Source organism: Schistocerca piceifrons, chromosome 2, assembly GCF_021461385.2.
Source record: "Schistocerca piceifrons isolate TAMUIC-IGC-003096 chromosome 2, iqSchPice1.1, whole genome shotgun sequence".
NCBI lineage: Eukaryota > Metazoa > Arthropoda > Insecta > Orthoptera > Acrididae > Schistocerca > Schistocerca piceifrons.
The window spans coordinates 282,747,595-282,771,021 of NC_060139.1; the positions used below are offsets into that span (position 1 = coordinate 282,747,595).

The 23,427-nt window shown below is 39.5% G+C and overlaps 1 protein-coding gene across 1 annotated transcript in view; it reads left to right on the top strand.

The window, feature by feature from the left end:
* LOC124775330 (dynein beta chain, ciliary-like) overlaps window positions 1-23,427 on the top strand; it is a 702,744-nt gene that overhangs the window by 293,234 nt on the left and 386,083 nt on the right. Inside the window, exon 48 of the mRNA XM_047250162.1 lies at window positions 9,901-10,070. Within this exon, the coding sequence (XP_047106118.1) occupies window positions 9,901-10,070 (170 nt within the window). The remainder of the gene's footprint in view (window positions 1-9,900; window positions 10,071-23,427) is intronic.

Consider the following 23,427-nt stretch of genomic DNA (forward strand, 5'->3'; position numbering starts at 1 on the left):
GTAACCCGTTACGATTCTGCAGGTGTGATTGAAACCTATTTCCATTTGTTTAGCATGTGTTGAATTGTGCCAAACAGGATATGTATACTCTGCTGCAGAATAACATAGTGCTGTTACATAGGCACATAGAGTTTCAGGTTGACTACCTCATTTTTATCGATCTTCCCAGTTTCCATGGGAGACTATTTCTGATGGAAATTTTGACTTTCAGTTCATGCAGTGCTTCTTGAAAGTAAGAACTCTATTACAAACATGTCACTTCTAGATATGTAGGGAACTCAGTGTTCCAATTCAACACTGACCGTACTATCTTTAATCTGTGATCAGCTTCCCAGTTTCTCAGATGAAACGCACGTACTTGTGTCTTTGTGGGATTTGGTTTATATTGTAGTAGCTGGAGAGTTGGTTGAGGGAATTTGTGAGTGTGTTCTCTGGTGATTCAAAATTCTTGGCCATGTTCAGTTTTTATTAATACATGTGGCAAGTGCCCTGTATTAATATTTGCAACATGTCTAGTTTGTTTCCGATATATTGCTCATTTAAGTGCATCAGTTTTAAGGTTGTTATCTCTTCTTGATGATTTAGCGCCTTCAATGAATCACATTTATTGAAATTACTTTTTTTTACAATAACCTATTGCAAAAAACTGGGTTTTTAGGACTGTCCTTCAATGATTGATCACTTGTTTCGAACCCTTGGCTTTTCTTTGAGTGAATGGGATTTAGGCACTTCCAAACTACAGGGTGGCGCAGATGGATCGGGTGGTTTTGAAGTGGACTGTACGTCTGGAGGGGGGGAGCCAGGTGTTCGGCGACTTCGTCCTGTGGTGGGGGGGGACGGGAAGTTTCAGTTGCAGGCTGGCAGTCAGTCGCGATGGCTACGTGGTCCGTTGAGCATCGTGTTTTCGCAGTGGAAGAGTTCATACGCAATAACGAGTCAATTGTTGCTGTGACGCGTGCCTTTCGCCGGCGTTTCAACATCCCACCTCGCGGTAGTGTTCCTAAGCGAGATACGATATTGAGTTGGGTGCATAATTTCCGCACTACTGGTTCATGTGCTCCAAAATGGACGCCTAGACCGCCAACAATAACAACGCCTGAGAACGTGGAGCGTGTGAGACGCGATGTCACTGCGAGCCCACGTCGATCAACGAGACGTCGTGCTCAAGCTCTTGGAATGTCACGTCGGAGCCTTCAAAGGATTCTTAACGAAGAACTGAAATTCCACCCCTATAAAATCCTGTTGGTACAGAAGATTCTCCCAACAGACCATCTTCAAAGGCTTCAGTTTAGCCAACAGATGTTGGAGTTATTGGAAGATGTAAACCTGATTATCATGATGTCTGACGAGGCTCACTTTCACATTAACGGATACGTAAACAAGCAAAATTGCCGTTACTGGGCCGACACTAACCCAAGAGATCTACACCAACGGCCTCTCCATAGTGACAAAGTGACGGTTTGGTGTGGGGTTTCTAAGGTAGGGATAATTGGTCCTTACTTTTTTGAAAATGAAAGGGAGCAGGCGGTTACTGTTAATTCGCAGCATTATGTGAACATGATTGAAGATTTTCTTCTCCCACAACTTGAAGAGAACAATTACGACATGGGCAATATGTGGTTCCAACAAGACGGGGCAACTGCACATACTGCTAGGATATCAATGCAAGCTGTACGCGCTCTGTTCCCTGGCCGTTTGATTTCCCGTAATGGAGATGTCCATTGGCCCCCTCGCTCGCCGGACCTCACGGTATGTGACTTTTTCTTATGGGGCTATTTAAAAGCAAGGGTCTACATGAACAAACCCCGGACCATTCAGGAGTTGAAGGCAGCAATTCACACCGAAATCACATAAATTCCTGGTGATGTGCTTGAGCGGGCAATGCGGAACGTTAAGGACCGACTCCAAGAATGCGTCGCTCGAGAAGGAGAGCATTTGATGGATGTAATTTTTAAAAACTAACATTACTATTTTTTTGTTAATAAACTTCCATTGTAACTACACGTTTTGCACTTTATTTCAATCCAATACCTTTACAATTGACAGTTTGACAAGTATTTTAAAACCACCCGATCCATCTGCGCCACCCTGTACATCTTTGACATTAGCATAAGGTCCTTGTGGTTGTAGTCCAGAACAAGTGCATTCTCTTCCTTATTATTTTTGTTGCACAGTTCACTTATGTGGAAAAGTAGCTTGGCCTTTCTCTTTTGGTTTATGTGGCTTCCATGTCTTGGATGTCCATCACAGTTCATTTGATGTATGTGTAGCAAATGTACATGGCTAAACTTATCACACAGTTTCTTTAGCTCAGAATTGTAGTATCAAACCTCTTTATTTACACATGACCAATGTAGCAAATCATGTTGCTCTGCCAACATCTGCACCAGCCATCGATTCTCTGCAGGTCTTCCTGCATTTCATTACAGTCTTCTAGCATTTTGAACCTTCCTGTAAACAACAGCGTACAGTCTCATGGTTTTGTGTTATAGTATTCCTGAAATGATCTTTATATCTGTTTGTTGATTGTATTCCATTAAGAAGATGCATTGAGTTCTATATGCAAAAAAGTCCTGAATCCAGCCACAAATATGGTAAGATACTTGGTAAACTTGTATTTTGTTCACTAAGTGAATGCCTTCTGGACGATGAGAAACATAGCATCAACCTGGGTGCTGTTGTCTATGCTACTCTTGATTCCTTGTACAAACAGAGTTCTACAGTTGAGCAGTTTTAGTTGATTTTCTAATTTCCAACACTTATCTCAGTATCTGGCATTTCAGTATTCATGCCATGATTGAAAAGAGGTATCGTATTACGATCTTGCATAGTGAAACAATTTCAGAAGACCAGATTCAGTATGTTGGCATACTCCAGTCATCTCCAATTTTAATGCTTTATTTTGTATGATAGTATTCTCATGCATGAATATATTTAGAATGTAGAATTTAGTATTTTATCTTTCTGTCTGTTGTCTTAAATTTCAATACTAAACTAATCCATAATAAATTAAGATTGAAGGTAGGGATCCAGTCATTGACTTAACACATGAACAGAACTTTCTAGGGTTTCCTGATGGACCTCTCACCAAAAACTGACAGTGGAAATTAATGTAAACTTTCTGCATAGGCCTGCTCTGATAATTGCACAAATTACCATTAAGTTTTTCAATTAGTTTCCCTGCATTCCCTTTTTAGTGAGAATATAGTAGCCTTATTTTGGAGTATTCTCCGAATGCTACCATGCTGCAAGTGTAATTCCTCAAGAGAGTTGAACCTTAGTAGCATAGACCAGGTTTTTGACATGAACACACACACACACACACACACACACACACACACACACACACACACACAGAGAGAGAGAGAGAGAGAGAGAGAGAAATACATGAGATTTAAATCTGGATACCTTGGAGGCCATGGCACAGGCCCTCATCTTCCTATCCAATGTTGACCATATGTTCGAGTTAGGAGTTAGAAGCCGGCACACTCGTAAAAGAAAATGTGTGCTGGAGCACCATCATGCATGAACCACATGTTGAGGCATTGTTTCAGTGGGACATCATCATGTGCATCTGGAAGCACAGTCCACAGAAACCACATGTACTGCTGTCCGATTAGTTTCTGTAGTAGGAAGTGTGGTCCAATTATGTGGTCTCCAAGCAGTACTGTCGAGACATTCAACAAATAATGTTGTTGTTGTCATAATACGTGTGCTGCATTGGGATTAACATTGACCCAGATGTGACAGTTATGTTGTTAAAATACTGTCATGGGTAAATCTAGCCTCATCCATGAATCGAATATTGCTTACAAACAGGGAATTCAGAGTACATTGTTGTTGCACTCATTGGCAGAAATTCTCTCTATGAGAGAAGTCTGCAGTTTTGAGGCCTTGCACTCACTGGACACTGGAGATGGTATGGGTGGAGTGCTTGCCAATATAAAATACACCACACACTACTGTGACTCAGGACATAGTCTTGGGTAGCAAACCTCCATGTTGAAGTACTCGGACATCCGTGGACAATGTGTAACACCCTTTCTTCAACATTGGGTATTATGGATGTCGGTCGACCTTCTCATACCTGGTGTCCAAAGCTCCCAGTTTCTCTAAGGTGCTGATGTAACTGGCTAAATGTACGGCTGTCGGGTTGCTTGCAGAGAGGAAAAGCTTCTTCTACTCTTCATTGGTGTAACCTCTGTCCATAGTGCCTTCATGTTCATAACTGAGTGTGAGGCTGGTACATCACTGTGCACAGAGGGGAAAAGGCAAGTAATTGTGCGTGCATAAATAAACAGTTGAACCGAAACTTGAAATACCAAAGTAATATCCAGGGTGTTTACTGTTGGCTCCCAACTCGAATTAATGTGATACCTCAGCAACGGTTGATTTGCAGACCCATGATCATTACAGCTTTTTAGCTACTTTTGGCCTTTACTTTCCATATGTGAATTATTGACTATCACTTCTAAACACCTGCATATTCACCTTCTGTCAAAAAATTCCCTACTCCGTACTATGGGTTTCAACTAACTCTTAGTTCCTTATATGATATGGAGACAACTTCTTTCTAAAAGGCTTGGATTCTGGAACTTTACTGTGAATAAGTCAGCCTTTAACAACTAAGTTCTTAAGAATATTACTCACTGCACTTGTAGTAATTTGTTTACCTTATTAATGTTTTAGGTTTTTTATTATTAGAGTAAGCAATGCAACAAAATATTCTTCAGTAAGTCAAGTCACTGTGTTATAGTTAATTAAAATAAAATGTTGAACTTAAAATTATTTCCACGTTACAGAAACCACCGTCCATGATACCCATGGAATACAACAAATGTAACGTAATGACAAGGATTTCATATGGGGTTGTGAAAATTTGGTGCCAACACGGATGATGATCTAGAACTGATTGCAGCTTCCTTCTGAGACACACACTGAGTGCACATATGGTTTTTTCCTGCACAGGATGCCATTTCAATGGTGGGGACCATCACACACCTAACACATAAAGTGCTTCATTTTTCCTTTCTGTGGTGGCTCATATATGTTGGAGGAGTTTGAATGGAAAGGTAATACCTTTTTGCTGTGTCTTATTATCAGCAGAAGGCAATGCCTGTTTGTTAGGTACATGGGACTAACCTCTCAGCTATTTGCTGCTTACATTGTTGCCTGTGAAATATCTCCAGATCTAGGTATGACCTGCCAGTCAGTATCACGTGCCACAGGAGTAACTGGCAATCTCCAGGATGTTTTTACAACTACAGGAGACTGCCTTATCACTGCATCACTGGCACAATTAGCAAAGGTCCCATGCCAGCCTCTTCAGCAGTGCATAAATGCTGCAGTTTACATCCATTTGAACCTGTTGACTGTACTTGAGTCTTGGCCTCCTTCTAAAAATTCCCCCCCCCCCCCCCCCCGCACCCCCCCCCCCCCCATTTTTCTCTTGATGCTTCAGGATATATTCAATTTTCAGTTTCTGATACAGCTTTCAGTTGTTTGTGGACATCGGCCACTTTTTCCATTGAGACCTCACACTGGCCACGAGCTTTAGCCATATCTACTTCTGAACCTTGAACCTAGCTTTTGCAAAAATAAGCAACAAAATAAAGGAAAAAATATTGTCGCTGCTTACTTCTAGAAGCAGCATGTAAAAAAAACTACAGCAAAACAGACACACTTTATAGAGACAGCTGCTGTGACAAATACTGCCAATAACTAATGTTGAAGCCTTGGGTTGTGTCAAACAACGTGGCCCAAAGCTCCAAAATTTATTGTCCCTAAATAGAAAATGGAAGCAGCATTTGTGTTCCTAGGACCTTTGTTGTTGTGCTTTAGCCAGACTTCATTTTGCATGGCGTGGACACAGAAGTTGCTTGGTTTGCCCCATGGGCTGCAGCTATTGACTGATTGTGCCCAGTTTACTATTCCCAACATTCATTCACCGAGGTTGCAATACTGATGCTCTAGGTACCTGCATTAGTCATTAGTGCCTCTTGACAAAACTACCCATTGAACACAATCCTTTCAGACCATTAAGGGTTTGACAAGACACATGAACAACACTAAGCTGGGCAGAGGTGTGTTCACAGCAGTCTCAGCACAGTGCCTCTGAATCTCGAGACCTGGGATCAGCAGGACAGTTTCTTGTAGTGATCACATGGCGGCAGGCCCCTTAACCCAATTTTATCATCCAGCTGTCATTCAGTATTTGTGTGACTCTTTATTTAATCTGGAGGGCTGCAAATATTGACTCATCATGCAGTGAGCAGTGAGGGTTTGTTAACAGCCATACATTCATTCACAAATCCTTCCCATAAAGTCTTCCCTATAGTGTAGGTTTGTGACAGTATGAAGTAATTGGATAGATAAAAATCTACTCACCAAGTGACAGCAGAGGAATACACAAATAAAAAAAAAGGTTTTACCTATTCAAGCTTTTGGAGCTAGTGGCTCCTTCTTCCAGCAGAAGGGTTGAAGTGGAAGGAAGAGGGGTGAAGGGAAAGGAACTGAAGAAGTTTAGGGATAGAGTTTGGAAAAGTCACCCAGAACCCCAGGTTGTGGGAGACCAACCTGACAACAGAGAGGATGTGTTGAACAGCAGACAGTTACATTTAACAGTAGGCTTTTAGAGTTTTAGCTATTGGACAAAGTACTTTTTCAGATAGAGAAACACATGCAGGCACAAACATGGCCATAGTTGCCTCCAGACATGCATAATAAACCTTACGAACTAGTTCTAGAGGAATTTTGTCTCTTTTGTCTTCTTGTAAAGTTCATCAGTTTTATTCATCATATAGTGGAGATGCTGAGTCACAGAAAGGCACAACAAAAAGACTGTCAGAAAGTTAGCTTTTGGCCAACAAGGCCTTTGTCAAAAGTAGACAGCATCCACTCACCCCCCCCCCCCCCCCCCAACACACACACATTTGACAGTCTTTTTGTTGTGCCTTTCTGCGATTCAGCATGTCTACTATATGGTGAGTGGCAACTGTCCTGTTCATACATTGTTACATTCCACCCTGGATTTTCCATTGTTTGATTATTTTGCCATCAGTTTTTTTATTATTATTTAGTTTTAATTTTTTTATTAAATGGTGTATGTATGTTTGTGTGTGTGTGTGTGTGGGGGGGGGGGGGGGCTAATTGTTCTAGAGTATCTGTTCTAAAACCAACAGAAATCCATTCTGCCTAATAGACATGTAAACATGGTATTATTATCCAAAACATAGATATCAATGACATTACTTTCTCTATGTGCAGACACCTGAGTTGCATAAAAGATATGGAAAGAACTGCTCATCACTCATTGTAGAGACTGGCATGTGGCCATCAATATAGCCAAATGTGAGGCAGTTGTATAAATTGATCAAAAAGATTTTTATGTTGGTTAACTGTACCATTGCTGTTCAACAAATTGGGCTGAGTCTCAGTTGTGTATTTCATAATTGTATTTATCTAGAATGATTTAGGATGAACATAAAAATCTGGATTTGGGATCATCCACAAAAGAGATCATGAAGTATGAAAGAAAAACGTATTGTCTTGACAGTTCCTTACTAGTGCCCATCCTGTGTGATTATGTATGACATTAAATTGGTGGAAGAGATGGAAAAAATTGAAAGAAGATCTGTATGAGGTGTCAGAGGATAGTTTAATCAGTTTGACAGAACCACAGAAGTGCTCAACATGAGGTATTCTACGAGAAAGATGTTGTGCTTGACATAAAGATATATGTTATGAATTCAGGTTAATTAATTAGTTTCATATTCCATGGCTCATTTTGTACTGTAAATTGTAATGATGTGGAATGAGTCATTTTACATTCACATCATCAATTAATTTGTAAACATGGCTGCATGCTGAACATCTTGAAGTTGTGTGTGTGTGTGTGTGTGTGTGTGTGTGTGTGTGAGAGAGAGAGAGAGAGAGAGAGAGAGAGAGAGAGAGTTTGTAATTCTTATACACCCTCCTTTTACACATTCCAGTGGAGCTCATCTACAGAATAGGAGGACTTGTCAACGAGAAACTTTTTCAGTTTGTTTTCAGATTTTACTTTGCTGTCAGACATTTTGTATCACTAACAAGGGAACCTCCCCATCGCACCCCCCTCAGATTTAGTTATAAGTTGGCACAGTGGACAGGCCTTGAAAAACTGAACACAGATCAATCAAGAAAACGGGAAGAAGTTGTGTGGAACTATGGAAAAAATAAGTAAAATATACAAACTGAGTAGTCCATGTGCAAGATAAGCAATATTAAGCAGGCTGTCAGCGCAGGAGCACGGTGGTTCCGTGGTTAGTGTGAAGAACTGCGGAACGAGAGGTCTTTGGTTCAAGTCTTCCCTCGGTTGAAAATTTTACTTTATTTATTTTCGCAAAGTTATGATCTGTCAGTTCGTTCATTGACGTCTCTGTTCACTGTAATAAATTCATTGTCTGTGTTTTGCGACCGCACCGCAAAACCGTGCGATTAGTAGACGAAAGTACGTTCCTCTCCAATGGGAACCAAAAACATTTGATCGCAAGGTCATAGGTCAACCGATTCCTCCACAGGAAAACACGTCTGATATATTCTATACGACACTGGTGACGGCATGTGCGTCACATGACAAAAATATGTTGTCGACCCACCTAACTTGTACACTTGGCGAATGGGTAAAAAGATCTTCTATCTTGCCCAATTTAGGTTTTCTTGTGGATGTGAGAATAACTCCCAAAAAAGTGATGAAAACATAAGAGTTTTGTCACATAAACTGCAACAAATGAATGCAACAGTTTCACAGTCACACAGTTTTCCCTGTGCTCTGTCAAAACATAAGTTTTTAACGTTTTCCAATTTTTTCCGTGTGTAGACCGTCAAATCCTGCATATGTCCAAGCAAATCTGAACATGTCCTGGAATTTTTGAGAGCGAAGTTGATTGTGTGAGTGCCTGAACTTTGATAATTGACACACGTCAGTTCCTAGAAAATAAAAAAGTTAAAATTTTTACTCGAGGGAAGACTTGAACCGAGGTCCTCTCGTACCGCAGTTGTTTACGCTAACCACAAGACCATGGCGCTCCTCAGATCATATTGTCCTTCATGCATCTTATGTTACACATCGACTACTCAATTTGTATATTTTACTTATTTTTTTTTTCATAGTTCGACAAAACTTCTTCCTGTTTTATCGATTGATCTGTGTTCAGTTTTTCAAGGCCTATCCACTGTGCCAACTTATAACTAAATCTGAGGGGGGTGCGATGGGGAGGTTCCCTTGTAAGTAAGTAATCAAAAAATTTTGTTGCCACATTGTGCAACCATTTTTTTTGCTAAAGACAACCTTAACGTGGAGCAATGAATGTCATTTTTTCATCTGGTATTGTAATTATGTACATCATAGCTCCTTTTGAGCTGTATAGAGTGGTGTTTGTTCCAGTACAAGTCAATGGGATAGAATGATACTTATGTAACTGTCTCCATGTACAATATTGTTACCAACAGAGTGCATATATAGGTGTACGTAAATCTGACCTGCTGTCAGGTGAATACAGGATACAGTTGGAAGCAACTGTTGGGTGACTCCTCAGGCCTTGTTGGTCTTAGCACGATCTACAGTGTGCTAGCAAATGCATTATTTGGTGATTGTCAAATGGTTGTCTTGTGTAATCAATATCAGACTTTGTTTGAGAAAAGTGCATTTCCCTGGTGATAGTGATTTTGCAATTTTTGAAAGTGCTTTTCCCTTTTTCAGCAGCCAGAGTATTATCGACTTCTTGTCACAGAATTCTGTATCATCTTTCTAGAAATAGTGGGGCTGTCACATGTTGTAGGCAATACAACTTTATCTCTGTTACATTTTAGATTCTACTGTGCTTTTCCTGTAAATTGCTGATTGGAATTGTTCTATTTCAGATCGATCATTATGAAAATCTATATATGGAGATAGAAGGGATGGATACAGAAAAAATATTTTCTAGTTGGTTTCGTGTAAACTTGCGTCCATTTAAACAAGCTTTACTTAACACAGTATGCAAATGGAGCAATATGCTAAAGCAGTATTTAGCAGTACACGTCAAAAACAGGTATGATATTGTGTGCGTTATGTATTAGTGTGATGGTTCTTTTGTACTTGTAATATTTCAGTCACAGCACATACATTCTGGCTGCACATCAAACAGAATACCAACTCATACTGTGGGGAATCACTTTTGTCATCAGCAGTTTGACAATGAAGTTGTGAAGCAGTGGCCTAGTTTCTGCAATCACCATGTTCCATAGTATTTTTTTTGGTTCAGTTTCAGGCTTTAGTACACTGTCTTGGAAAGTGAAGTGATAAGGGGATATTGATGAAAATTCAACTATTGGATGAGGGTGTGCTTAGTTATCCCTTTAATTTCCAGCAGAAATGAATTTCATGATTGCTTTCAGTTTCACCTATCTTTTACACCTATTTTAATTTCAAATCATAATTACACAAACAACATGAAGTATGGGGGTGAGGGAGGATTATAAAGTTTTAACGAAGTTACATATTTTATTTTTGTGTAATGTTACATGTCTGCACTCATAGCAATGCTGAAATCAATGAGCCACAGTATTATAGCCCTCCTCTGTAGGAGCCAAAGCAAAATGGCTGTGCCCGTCTCCATCTCAGCTCTGCCCATCTCCATCTTATCAGAGGGCTGTGCCCTTCTATTTTGGCTACTCTTAACGGCATGCTGTGGTGCTACTGCTCAGTGATTTCAATGTGTACCAGGTCTGCAGATATGTAACTGAAACAAACAAAAAGTTGAATATTTAACTTAATTTTTTTGTAGGTGATAATTAAAACTTTATGACAACCCCTCATATGTAAGGACAGATGTCTGTTGCCACTATAGTGGTTACAGAAATATAACTGTGTGTATCTTTGTTTATCCTCCCTTGTCCCTCAATCAACACTCCCATCCTTAAACATTAATCATAAAGCACTGTTCCAGTTATGTTTTGCACTCATGCATAACATGACACATTTCAGCAATTTATTTACATTATCAAGAGCAACTATTTGCATTGGTATTTTATGTGATGTTTGTGTGTGTTTTGTTCTACCCTGTCTTGCCATGCACTTGACTTTTAGCACTTCTACTGCATTCAGACAAAACATAAAATAATCATATTGCGACATGCATAATGCTACATACAAGGACAAAAACGTGACCAGTGCTGTGTTTTATTGTGAAATCTTTAATAACACAGTTACAGGTTTTCTAAAAACATTGATTATGATGAATTAATTAAACTCCCATCCTTCCCTTGCAGCCATCCACACACAAAGCACTGCCTTAGCATAATATAAAATTTTATACTATTTCACTACTTCTATTTATACTGAATCAGGGATGTAACATGAATGATGTATGAATAGGGGCTGCTTCTTTAAGTGTGAAGGGAGTTCTTATAGAACTCTTGTTAGCTAAAAATCTTTCTTAGAAACGAAAGTGGATATTACAAGTTGCCCATAACTTTACAGATTTTTGAATTCTAGTAAACCTATTATTCATTGGCGTATTGTTTCTGGTAGGAATAGACTGTACACTTACTTTTATACATTTGTATTCAGTGTTAAAGTGGTTGAATTCCAGACTGAATCTTGTTATAAAAATTTAAATGAACTACTTGTGTAAAAAAAGGAAAAATAGATGCAATCTAAGTTTATATTTCATATATGATTATCCTGAAGCATAGATATAAAGGTTTACATCAAATACAAGAAGAAGAGGGGATTGGGTGAATCGGAATTTTATTACCTAACTACATACATGCATATTTTATTCATTCAGCTATTGGGTTTAATTGTGCAGAAGACTCATCAGTATATGACACATACAATGTGTGAAAAGAAAACTGAAATTAATCTTAATTTACAACCATCAGTGCAAGTTTATTATGTTACTCTACAAAGAAAATTTTAACACCATTTAAAAGTTTTGTGACTGAATAATATAACTTTTTGCACAAGTATAGGATGTATTTTCTTTTCAGAAAATCTGGTTCTATACTCTGAAGGTTTTTGGTTTTCACTTCTAATTTATCGTAAATGTTCATAACAATGTGTCTGGGAGTAGAGTTTTAATCTATAAGATGTTAAGCACGGAATTACTTTTGTTTCTAGTATCATACTTGTGCTGAAAATATTTTATTGTAATTAATTCTGGATTGTTATGTATAAAAACAATCAATTAATAAATGTTAATACACAGAGTGGTTAAAAAAATTAGGAATGAAGCTACCTTTGTTTCTAGAATCATACATGTGTTGAAAATAATGTTCTACAAATAATTCTGTATTGTTATTGCTATAATCGTGTACACAATACTTGAATATGTGCCGTGGCACCAGGCCGCTGGTACGCTATACTTCGTGTATCCTGCAAATGGCATCTGCACGGGCCGGCCACCAGAAGCCATCTGCGGTGGGCCTGGTGACTTTCGCACAAGGCATAGCATTCTCTGTGCTGTGTACCAGAGCTCTCCTCTTTATAAGTGCAGTGCAACAGGCACCTGGTCTCATATTCTGATCTTACTTATTGTCAGCCATATTCTGATCTTACTTATTGTCAGCCACTGCTTATATCAGTACGTGGATTGTTTCTATGTTAGAGACTGTGTTCTTGACTGTTGTTCACTTGTATGTGGAAGAAGAATAAACTTATATTCATTATATCCATGCTGTTGTTTGTGTCTTACAGCACGATGCAATTGGTGATGAGTGTGATGTTCACTTCTGTGTGCTCAGTCTATGTGGTTGTTCCTTCAGTTCTCCTGTCGCTGGAGGCAGTGCTCCAGTCTCTAATCAAGCAGAGCAGCTAGTTGTTGTGGTTGCTGTCATGAGTTTGTTGGTCATGTTAACTATGCAGACTCCATGTCAACAGTGTACCTGCCGCCCTTTCCCACCTATGATGATAGAGTCGAATATTGGGAGGTTTAGAAGAAACAGCTTCAGCAACACTTCCTCGCTTTTGGTGCCAGTGATGCTATCATCTACAAGGCTTTTTCCTTTCTTGGCTTTCTCTTCAGACATACCAGTTGTTGTGCCATTTAGCCCTGTTCTAGGAACATACATTTTATGTTGTCAAATTATCACCGTAAACACATGCATGTGATTGCAGCACATGTGGAGTTCTATAGTTGTTGTAAACAGCCTCACCGGGTCTTCCAGACCTGAGTGGCCAAACTCCTCGCCTTCAGTTTCAAATGTCAGTTTGTTACTGATGCTTATCATGATTCCTCTGCTGATTCTGACATCTGTGATGTCATCATTTGGTTCATTCCTGACAAGGAAGTGTGTCAGCGCCTACTACAGTGGGAGGATTCATCTTTGGCTGAAGTGTAAGTATTGCTCAATCTTTCAAGGTATCACATGCTGTTGGTGATCGATTGTCAGTCAGTTATTGGCCAAACATAAAAAGCCACCACAACCACAACAATGGTAGTGCTCTGGGCTTCCATCTTGCCCACACTGTTGCATACAACATTACAGGGTCACGTGCCCTAAGCACAGGACAACTTGCGACAGCTGTAGGAAAAAAAGAAGGACATATAATGTCTGTGTGTGGTTCTGAGTGCCTTCCTGCAGTCATGGACATCGATGTTAATTGTGTGTCTTCATTGCTTACAAATCATAACAAACTGTTTATCGAAGTTTGAGTGATGGACAAAGTGCTCAGACTACAAGTAGACATGGTTGCAGCAATGACCTTATTGAACTCACAAACTTACATGGATTTGGGATCTCCGCCATTGTCTCTGGTTACTCAATGTTTGGTGAATTGCAACAAGTGGTATATTCCAAATTTGGAACAATTCGTGATTTCCGTTCTATGTAAATCTTTGTTTAGTTCTTTGACTTTTTTGCTAGTGCATGATATGATACTGTCACCGATAATTTGTTTGGTCTGTATGCTTTCGGTGCTTTTGGTTTTTCCTTTTCTGATATGGTGCACTTTGTTTCCAGCTAGCTCCCTTACCAGTAGTTAATTTCCCCATGTTCCGAGTTCTTGTCTCTTTTCTTGAATTGATTAGGTCGTGCCACTAATTTTGTGTCCCATATTACCCTGAAGCCTACAGTACGGCCTCGTTTTACTGTTCACACCCTTTGCTTGATAAAGAGGAATCAGAATTGGACAGGCTGACATTGCTGAGGATCATACAGCCCATTACATTGAGTTAGTGGTCTATCCCCCCTTGTGACTGTTAGTAACAGGGTGACTAAAAATCAGTAATACTGGAAATCATCAGAAAATGTCATGGATGTCGGAAATATCATGGAAATGTCAAGGAATTTCATAAAGTTATCGTAGAATTTTTTGCGTTTACACAATATTTTATTATTTATTTATTTTTAAATTACCACATAGAGGGGTTGCTTTGAGCGAGCATGATCTTTGATCATAGCACGCCATCTATTGACTGCAGCTGGAAGCATACTATGCATTACTGTTTGTAATAAAGTCATAATTGTTGAAACCTATATTAATGCTTATTGTTCTGTATTACAAAGTGTGGAAACCTGAGTTGTTGAACTTTCTATGTGCATATAGTAGTGTTCTCTTACTAATACAGGTACTATACTTCATTTCTGATGTAGAATAAATTGCTTCAACACTCAAAATCCTAGTACATGTATTATATATAACACGTCTTGAGGTATCTTGACTGTATAGACCCACTAGTTTAATTTCAAATTTTGTATTACAAGTAAGTACAGTTTCTAAGGAGGACCACCTGTATAATGCTCTTTTGAAAAACCTTGCTACTTCTATGCGTCATTTATACCATCATTTGTGTCTTTAGATAAATACGGTAACAGTAAAGATATCAAATCATAAATTGGGTGTAATAACTGTCAAAAGTCACACTAAAGGATTAAAACATATTAGCAAATTTAAAATCTACTAGAAAATCAACTGCAAACTCAGAAATCACAAAATACTGTCAGCTCCTTTCTTCTCTTTGAAGAAGTAACCTGAGCAGAAGTACTCTGATGTATTTAGACACTGATGACTCACAAGTCAATGCACTCAGCTAGAAGTGGTGTACATTTATTTTTAAAAATATTTCCAACGATAGTAAAATATTCAGAAGAATCCAGCTGCAGCAAACTAAAATTGTGTACTCAGTTCTTTGTGCAACTGCTGCCTATAATAAAGATAGATGGAAGGAATCTATTACTTCTTGTAATCATATGGTTATAATAGAGGGAAACATTCCACGTAGGAAAAATATATCTAAAAACAAAGATGATGTGACTTACCAAATGAAAGTGCTGGCAGGTCGACAGACACACAAACAAACACAAACATACACACAAAATTCAAGCTTTCGCAACAAACTGTTGCCTCATCAGGAAAGAGGGAAGGAGAGGGAAAGACGAAAGGATGTGGGTTTTAAGGGAGAGGGTAAGGAGTCATTCCAATCCCGGGAGTGGAAAGACTTACCTTAGGGGGAAAAAAGGACGGGTATACACTCGCACACACACACATATCCATCCACACATATACAGACACAAGCAGACATATTTGTGTGTCTGTTGACCTGCCAGCACTTTCATTTGGTAAGTCACATCATCTTTGTTTTTAGATATACTTCTTGTAATCATATTGTTATAGGATTTGATGGGTCACTGAATAAAGATTGTCAAGAAATTAAAATGGATATGAATGTAAGAGTTTGGTGCAATGAAAAAAATGAAGTTTGAACACAATACTTAACATTCTTTTCTTTATTGTACAAGAGCTTCTGATCTTCTCCTTTCATTCAAGGACATGCTTCTGCTTTTTATGAGCCTTAATAAATTTTTACACATCTCAGTGGATGGACCAAATCATAAATTTTTCGGAGCTACAGTCTACTAAAGAAGTCGATGATCCAATGATACATGATATAAGCAGCTGCGGTCTTCATATCATGTGTGGTGCATTTAAATTTAGAATTGGAACATTGTTCAATATTTGAGGTCAGTTTATTATCTGTTTATAGATGTACTGACTCTTCGTCCTCAATTATGAGGTATACAGGATTAAACCTATATCCTAAAAAAATTTGTGGAGTCTGTTGGGTAGAAAATGAAAGTGTTGCTACTAGTGCTATTGAAATTATAAGAATCTTAAAAAAATGGCAGAGGCCTTATCCTGTAACAAAAAAGAACTGACTAACACCATCTACAATGTTGTAAATGGTGCTCTTTCAGATCCTTTACTGCCAGGAAAATTAGAGTTCTTTAGTCATTACCAGCTGAGTCACAACTATTCCTACAAGAATATCAAATTATCTATATCTACTTACATCTACATCTACATCTATACTCTGCAAACCATGAGGTGCATGGCAGAGGATACGTCCCATTGTACCGGTTATAAGGGTTTCTTCCTGTTCCATTCACATATGGAGCGTGGGAAGAATGATTGTTTGAATGCCTCTGTGCATGCAGTAATTATTCCGACCTTATCCTCATAATCCCTGTATTGAACGACATGTAGGTGGTTGTAGTATATCCCTAGAACAGTCATTGAAAGCCAGTTCTTGAAACTGACTTTCTCAGGATAGGAGAATCTGCCATTTCAGTTCCTTCAGTATCTCTGCAATTAAACAGACCTGTGACAGTTCAGGCTGCCCTTCTCTGTCTACGTTCAATGTCCCATATTAGTCCCACCTGGTATGGGTCTCTCACACTTGAGCACTATTTTAGGATGGGTTGCACAAGTGATTTGTAAGCAGTCATTTGTAGACTGATTGCACTACCCCAGTATTCTAGACATTTAGACCAAGTTGCCAATCTCTGCCCTTAGAATTCTTATCACGATCTGACTGAATATTTATGCAGCCTTTCTCAGATAGTACTAAGTTATAGATAATTGCATCATCAGCAAATAGCCTGATTTTACTGTTAATGTTGTCTGCAGGTCATTAATATATAACATGAGCAGCATGGGTCCCAACACACTTCTCTGGGGCACACCCGAAGTTACTTCTAAATCTGATGATGACTCTCCATCCAAAACAACATGCTGTGTTCTCCCTACCAAAACGTCCTCAATCCAGTCACTAATTTCACTTGATAGCCCATATGATCGACTTTTGACAATAAGCATAGGTGCAGTACTGAGTCAAATGCTTTTCAGAAATGAAGAAAGACTGCATGTACCTGGTTGGCTTGATCCAATGTTATCAGTATGTCATGTGAGAAAAGTGCAAGCTGGGTTTCACATGATCAATATTTTCGAAAACAATGTTGGTTGGCATGGAGGAGGTCATTCTGTTCAAGATACCTCATTATATTTGAGCTCTGAATATGTTCTAAAATTGTACAACAAATCGATGTTGTGGATCAATTCTACTACCCTTCTTGTAGACAAGTGTGACCTATGCATTTTTCCAAGAACGGAACACGGTTGTATTTTCGAGGGATCTATGATAGATTATTGTGAGAAGAGGGGCAAACTCGGCCTCAAATCCAGTATAGAAACTGACTGGGATTTTATTGGGGCCTGGAGCTTTGTTCAGTTTTATTGATTTCAACTGTTTCTCAACTCCACTGACACTAATATTTATTTCATTCATCTTTTTGGTGGTACGAGGATTGAACTGGGGCAATTCTCCTGGGTTTTCTTATGTAAAGGAACATTTAAAAATGGAGTTAAGCATTTCAGCTTTTGCTTTGCTACCCTCGGTTTCAGTTCCGGTCTCATTCGCTAGGGACTGCACACTAAGTTTGGTGCCACTAATAGCCTTTAAATATGGCCAGAATTTCTTTGGATTTTGTGAAATATCATTTGTCAATATTGTGCCAGAGTAGTCACTGAAGGCATCACGCACTCCTCTCTTGACAGCCAAACTGTTTCATTCAGCATCTCTCTATCTATAGCCCTAAGCTTTTTTACATATATTATGTAGTAATCTCTGCTTCCTTAGAAGTTTCTTTACAGTGACTGTACACCATGGAGGTTCCCTCCCATCATGAACTGTTCTACTGGGTACATATCTGTCCTGTGCATGGTCAACTATTGCTTTAAACTTGAACCATAGTTCCTTTACATGCTCCTGACCTGTGCAGAATATTTCAAGTACCTCATTGAGATATGACATTACTGATTTTTTATCTAGTTTACTGAACTTATACATCTGTCTGCTTGTTTTAGTTTTCCTTTGTAGTTTGATAATCATTGTTGCCACAACTGTGTCATTGTACTGATACCAGTATTGATGTGGACATCCTCAAAGAGGTCAGGTCTATTTGTTGCCATTAGATCCAATATATTTCCGTCATGAGTAGGGTTCCTGACTATCTGTTCTAGGTAATTTTCAGACCAGGAATTTGGTACAGTTTCACGTGATGTCTTATCAAACCCACCACTAACAAAATTGTAATTTTTCCAATTAATTGTCAGATAATTAAAATGTCCACTGATGATTACAGTATTACTTCTGGTACTGAGTCTTGCCCAAACAATCTCTTGTAGCTTCAGTTTCTATCTCGATATTTTTGAGTTTCTTGTCTACTGCAACAAATGCACCACCTCCATTTCCCATTTGCCCATACTTTTCATATACACTTAAATTTTCCCCAAAACTCTTTGCTATCAGTTTCATGTTTCAACTAGCTTTCTGTACCTAGTATTATGTGAGCCCCAGTGCTTTTTGTGAGTGCTTCAAACTCTCTCACATTGTTGCTACTGCTTTGGCAGTTTACCATTAGGATTTTAGTACTTTCACCTATGGGAAATACATAATATAATGAAACAATTTATCAAAGCAGATGTACTGAAGTCTGTTGACTCCTTATCAGATATAGACTTAACTGAAAAACAATTTGCTTCTGTACAATCAAGTAGACTTAGGATTTGGTGCTAAAAAAGCTATCAAAGAATTAAAAAATAACAAAAAAAGTCTACAGTCTTATGATTTCACAATTTAGAAAAGATGCCACAACTGCTCTCACACCTTTTACAGAAAAATTAGTGATGCAATCACCCTTTTTATATAAGCTTATTAAAGCCATCTCATAGTTTGATTCAAATTTTGTACATTTTCCTAAAGTCAGAAGTGGGAGATTCAGAAGTCTACACACTGTTTTGAACGGAAATAATTTCACCACTGGTTTTGTAGCTGATGAAATTACTCGGGATTTAAACAATTTATGATTTCAACCTTCGGCACAATGACTTTTCAGAAGTTATTCAAGGGGCAACAATTGATTAAATTGTTTTTGGAATGAATTAATTCTTACACAGATCAATCTACAATCATTAGTAAAACTGTTAAAGATCATTATGATTTTATCTCATGGCAATGCTAATATTGAAAGAGATTTTTCTGTCAGTTGTGAGTACTTAGTTGAGAATATGAGAAATGAAACTTTAATTGCTCAGCGATTAATATATGTCTTTATCCTAGTGAAACAAATAGAGATGTTGCAACTCTTAATGTTCGAAAACATTTAATTCAGTTTTACTGGAACTCACATTCAGAATTGTCAGGAGAAACTCAACATTGGAAAAAGGAAGCTACAATACTGAATTAGAAGATTTGAAAAGAAAGTGTGTAGTAAATGAAAAGGATTTGATCTCAAAAAAGGTAAACTTTTAGCTGAGATTCAAGTGAATGATGAGCAATGTAAAAATCTTCAATAATTTGATCTAGCAAATCTCAGGATTTTAATTTGAACAAAATTCATACTACAAGTCATTAGCTTATTTTTGTGCTACTCATTTTGAATTGTATACATTTTATAAGATTGTTTAGTTTACTAATAAAATACCAATTGTGGCAATGTACTAAAAACGAATAAAATAAAAAATAAACTATTTGAATAAACACAGTTAAATATGTCTTCTTAATTCTTGTGAGTTTTGTACCAGATTTAACTATTGGCAATTACAAAACAATTCAAAACTTCAATTGTCTTTATAATACGAATAAAATTTCAAAATCAGGGAAAGGTATTACAAACTTTACTGGAAAACCTGGAAATATGAGGGAATCATTTCCGTGTGCCCACTCGTCTCATCAGCTTTGTCCTTTGTGTCAACTACAAAGTTTCAGTTAAAGCTCAGTCTGCCATTGAACCAACTCTTTGCCCCATCTGGATGAGTTATTGGCTTAATAGCACAGCTTGTCTGTGGTCTTACATACTGCAGGCTTGTAATGCAAGTTGGCCAAATCACAATTTTTTCAAGCATCTCATTGTGTATTTGAGGTATGAGGTCTCTTGAGATTGTGTTAAGCCTTTATGTCATCATGTTGCTGCTATCACAGCTTTGCCTTGTTTAAAAATTTCAAAGAGCTCCAAGGATTTTAGATAAAATAAGTTACTATCACAAATTTATATCAGGTGCAGCCGCGTTGGCCTGTACCCTCCACAAGTTCCTCCACAAGAATGTTTCTTTTCAGTGGACGCTGGCTTGCAAGTGCTTGTTCATACTTTTGAAATTTAAATTACATTCTCCTCCTTGTTTGAATACCATCCATCCTGACCACCACCTGGTTTTGGCTACAGACACCCCGCAGTACACTGGACTCGCATTCGGGAGGACGACAGTTCAAACCTGTGATTTCCCTAAATTGCTTCAGGCAAATGCCGGGATGGTTCCCTTGAAAGGGCATGGCCAACTTCCCCATCCTTCCCTAATCCAATGGGACTGATGACCTTGCTGTTTGGTCCCCTCCCCCAAATCAACCAACCTCTCAGTATGGACTCTGGTAGGACCACTCTCGCATATCGATATGAGGAGGGTTCTGAACATCTGATAGCTTATGCATCGGAAATGCTCACTTTGCTCAGTAGTGCTGCTCCCAAGTTGGAAAGGAAGTGCTTTTCCTCAAAAAGTTTAATGTGTTCCTGTATGTGTCTTAAGTTCCACCTCATTACTGACCACAAGCCCTTGGTTTCATTGTAAATCTTTCTGTGTCATTACCTGACAAAGCAGCACGTTGCTTCCAGGTTTATGCCTTGTTTCTGTCTCACTACAACTATGAAGCAGGTTTTTGGCCTACCATACAGCATGCCAGTGCAGATTCTCTGACCCAGATCCTGATGGGGGAGGAACCTATTTTTGATCAGGGTAAACTGTTTACACTTAGATGTTGAGGCACGACATACGATGGATGGCTTTTGTATTACTGGCTCCCATATCACAGTTGCTGTCACTTCTGATTTGATTTTGCGTCAAGGTCGTCATCTCATTCATAATGATTGTCTGGATAGGCCTCCGGGCAGGGCTTCTGATCCTTTGCAAAACTGTTTTACCCTCACCACTGGCTTTCAGTGTTTAACGATGTTGTTCTCTTAACTATAGACAGATTGTCACCCAGTGTTGTAATCCTAGCTGCTGTACTGGGGAACGTGCTCCAGCTACTACACCAGGGACATTTGGGGAGGGGGGGGGTCTTGCATACCAAGTTACTGACCTGTTGGCAAGTGCAGTGGCCCAGTGTCAACAGTGATGTTGTGCATGTTGTGGTGGCCTGCTCTTTTGTGCTACCCAAGAGGCAGTGCTGGGGACGATACTTTCTCTGTGGTCTGCACCATAGAGTTCAGGGGAATGTGCCCATGTTGATTTCAAGGGAATCTTACTGGTTGTAGGTTGTCAATGCTTTCTCTAAATATCCATATTTCATCCCCCGTCCTTCAACATCTGCCATGGCTGTGATTCAGGCCCCTCTCCAAAAGTTTTTCTATTGAAGGATTACCTTATACGCTTGTAATGGATAACCTTCCACAGTTTGGGTCACAAACCTTCCATAATTTCGGCACCCATCAAGGCATTTGCCATGTGACTGCTCCTCCTTTCTTTCCCCAATCTAACGGGGAGGCAGAATGTCTCATCCGCATGTTCAATGCTCAAATGAAGAAGTACGTTGTGGACTCCTCCATGGATGATGCCCTGATGTGCATCTTGAGTTCCAATAGGTTTACGCAAGTGGGAGATAGGAGGCCAGCCAAGATGTTCCATGGTCACCAGTCCTGCATCCTCCTTCATCTGCTCATGCCAGTTCACCAACACCCGTTGGCATAGCCCTCGACTTGGTTCACTCCTGCCTCCACGGTTTGGATGGCTCTGAGCACTATGGGACTCAACTGCTGAGGTCATTAGTCCCCTAGAACTTAGAACTAGTTAAACCTAACTAACCTAAGGACATCACAAACATCCATGCCCGAGGCAGGATTCGAACCTGCGACCGTAGCGGTCTTGCGGTTCCAGACTGCAGCGCCTTTAACCGCACGGCCACTTCGGCCGGCCACGGTTTGGACTCTGGATGTTTGGACACTGACCAAAGTGGATTCTGGCAATGGTCCACAACTGCCAAGGCTTCTGCCTCGCTATGGTGCGCACAAATGATGGGCTGATGATGCACAACCACAGCCAGCTGTGTCCTCCTGCTACTGTGAGGGCCACAGGTCCACCGCCTCCACCTCCTTCTACACACCTGTCCTGGCCTTACTCCAAGACAGATCTGCCATCATTGAGGATGTCACCGCCTCCTGCCTCTCCTCCGTGGTCCAGCCCCCTTTGGTGATTCTGCCGCCAGCTCGGCCGGCGCCTTCAGTCCTTCAATACCAGCATCCCCATCACCCCGGACTGAGCAGCCTGTGCCTTCGCCATCAGCACAGTTCCAACACATTGATGAACTGGATGTTGAGTGCAACCAGCACTTCGCAGGGGATCGGCTGCCGCATTAGTCCACATCCGTGCCATGCCACACCTGCCCCTACTCACTGGTTACAGCCAAGAATCTCCTTCTGCCACCAGCATGATGGCTTGTGGCATCTGCTGCAGGGGCCATGATGTTTCAACAGTAGATATGATGCCCTTAGTGATGAAGCGCCCATCCCCCAAGGCATGAGGGGTGCTATAAAACTTTACATAATACTTGGATACGTGCTGCAGCACCAGGCCACTAGCATGGTACACTTTGACGATTCAGGCAGCAGCATCTGCACGGCCCCCTTGCAGTGCGACACATGACTCGTGCATATGGCAAGGCATCTGCTGTGTTGTCTACTGGAGCCATCTTCGGTATAAGCCCAGAGCAGCAAGCACTCCCTCTTATATTGTGTTCATACTTATTGTCAGCAACTGCTTGTATCAGTACCTGGATTGCCTCTATGTTTGTGTCTGTGTTCTCATCTGTTGTTTGCTTATATGTAGAAGAAGAATAAAGTTAGGTTCATTATGGCCATGTCGTTTGTGTTTACGGCATGTATAAAGCTAAGCAGTTCATAAATATAAATGCACAAAGTGCTTAAAAAAATGTAAATCCATAAATAATTAATCACACATCGATCCATTGTGCAGTAGGTGAATAGTTACTGTTCCCATATTTTATATATTGCTCTATCATTGAATTTTACATTATTGTTATAAATTTAGATAAAATATCCTTGAGCAAACAAGCGTCA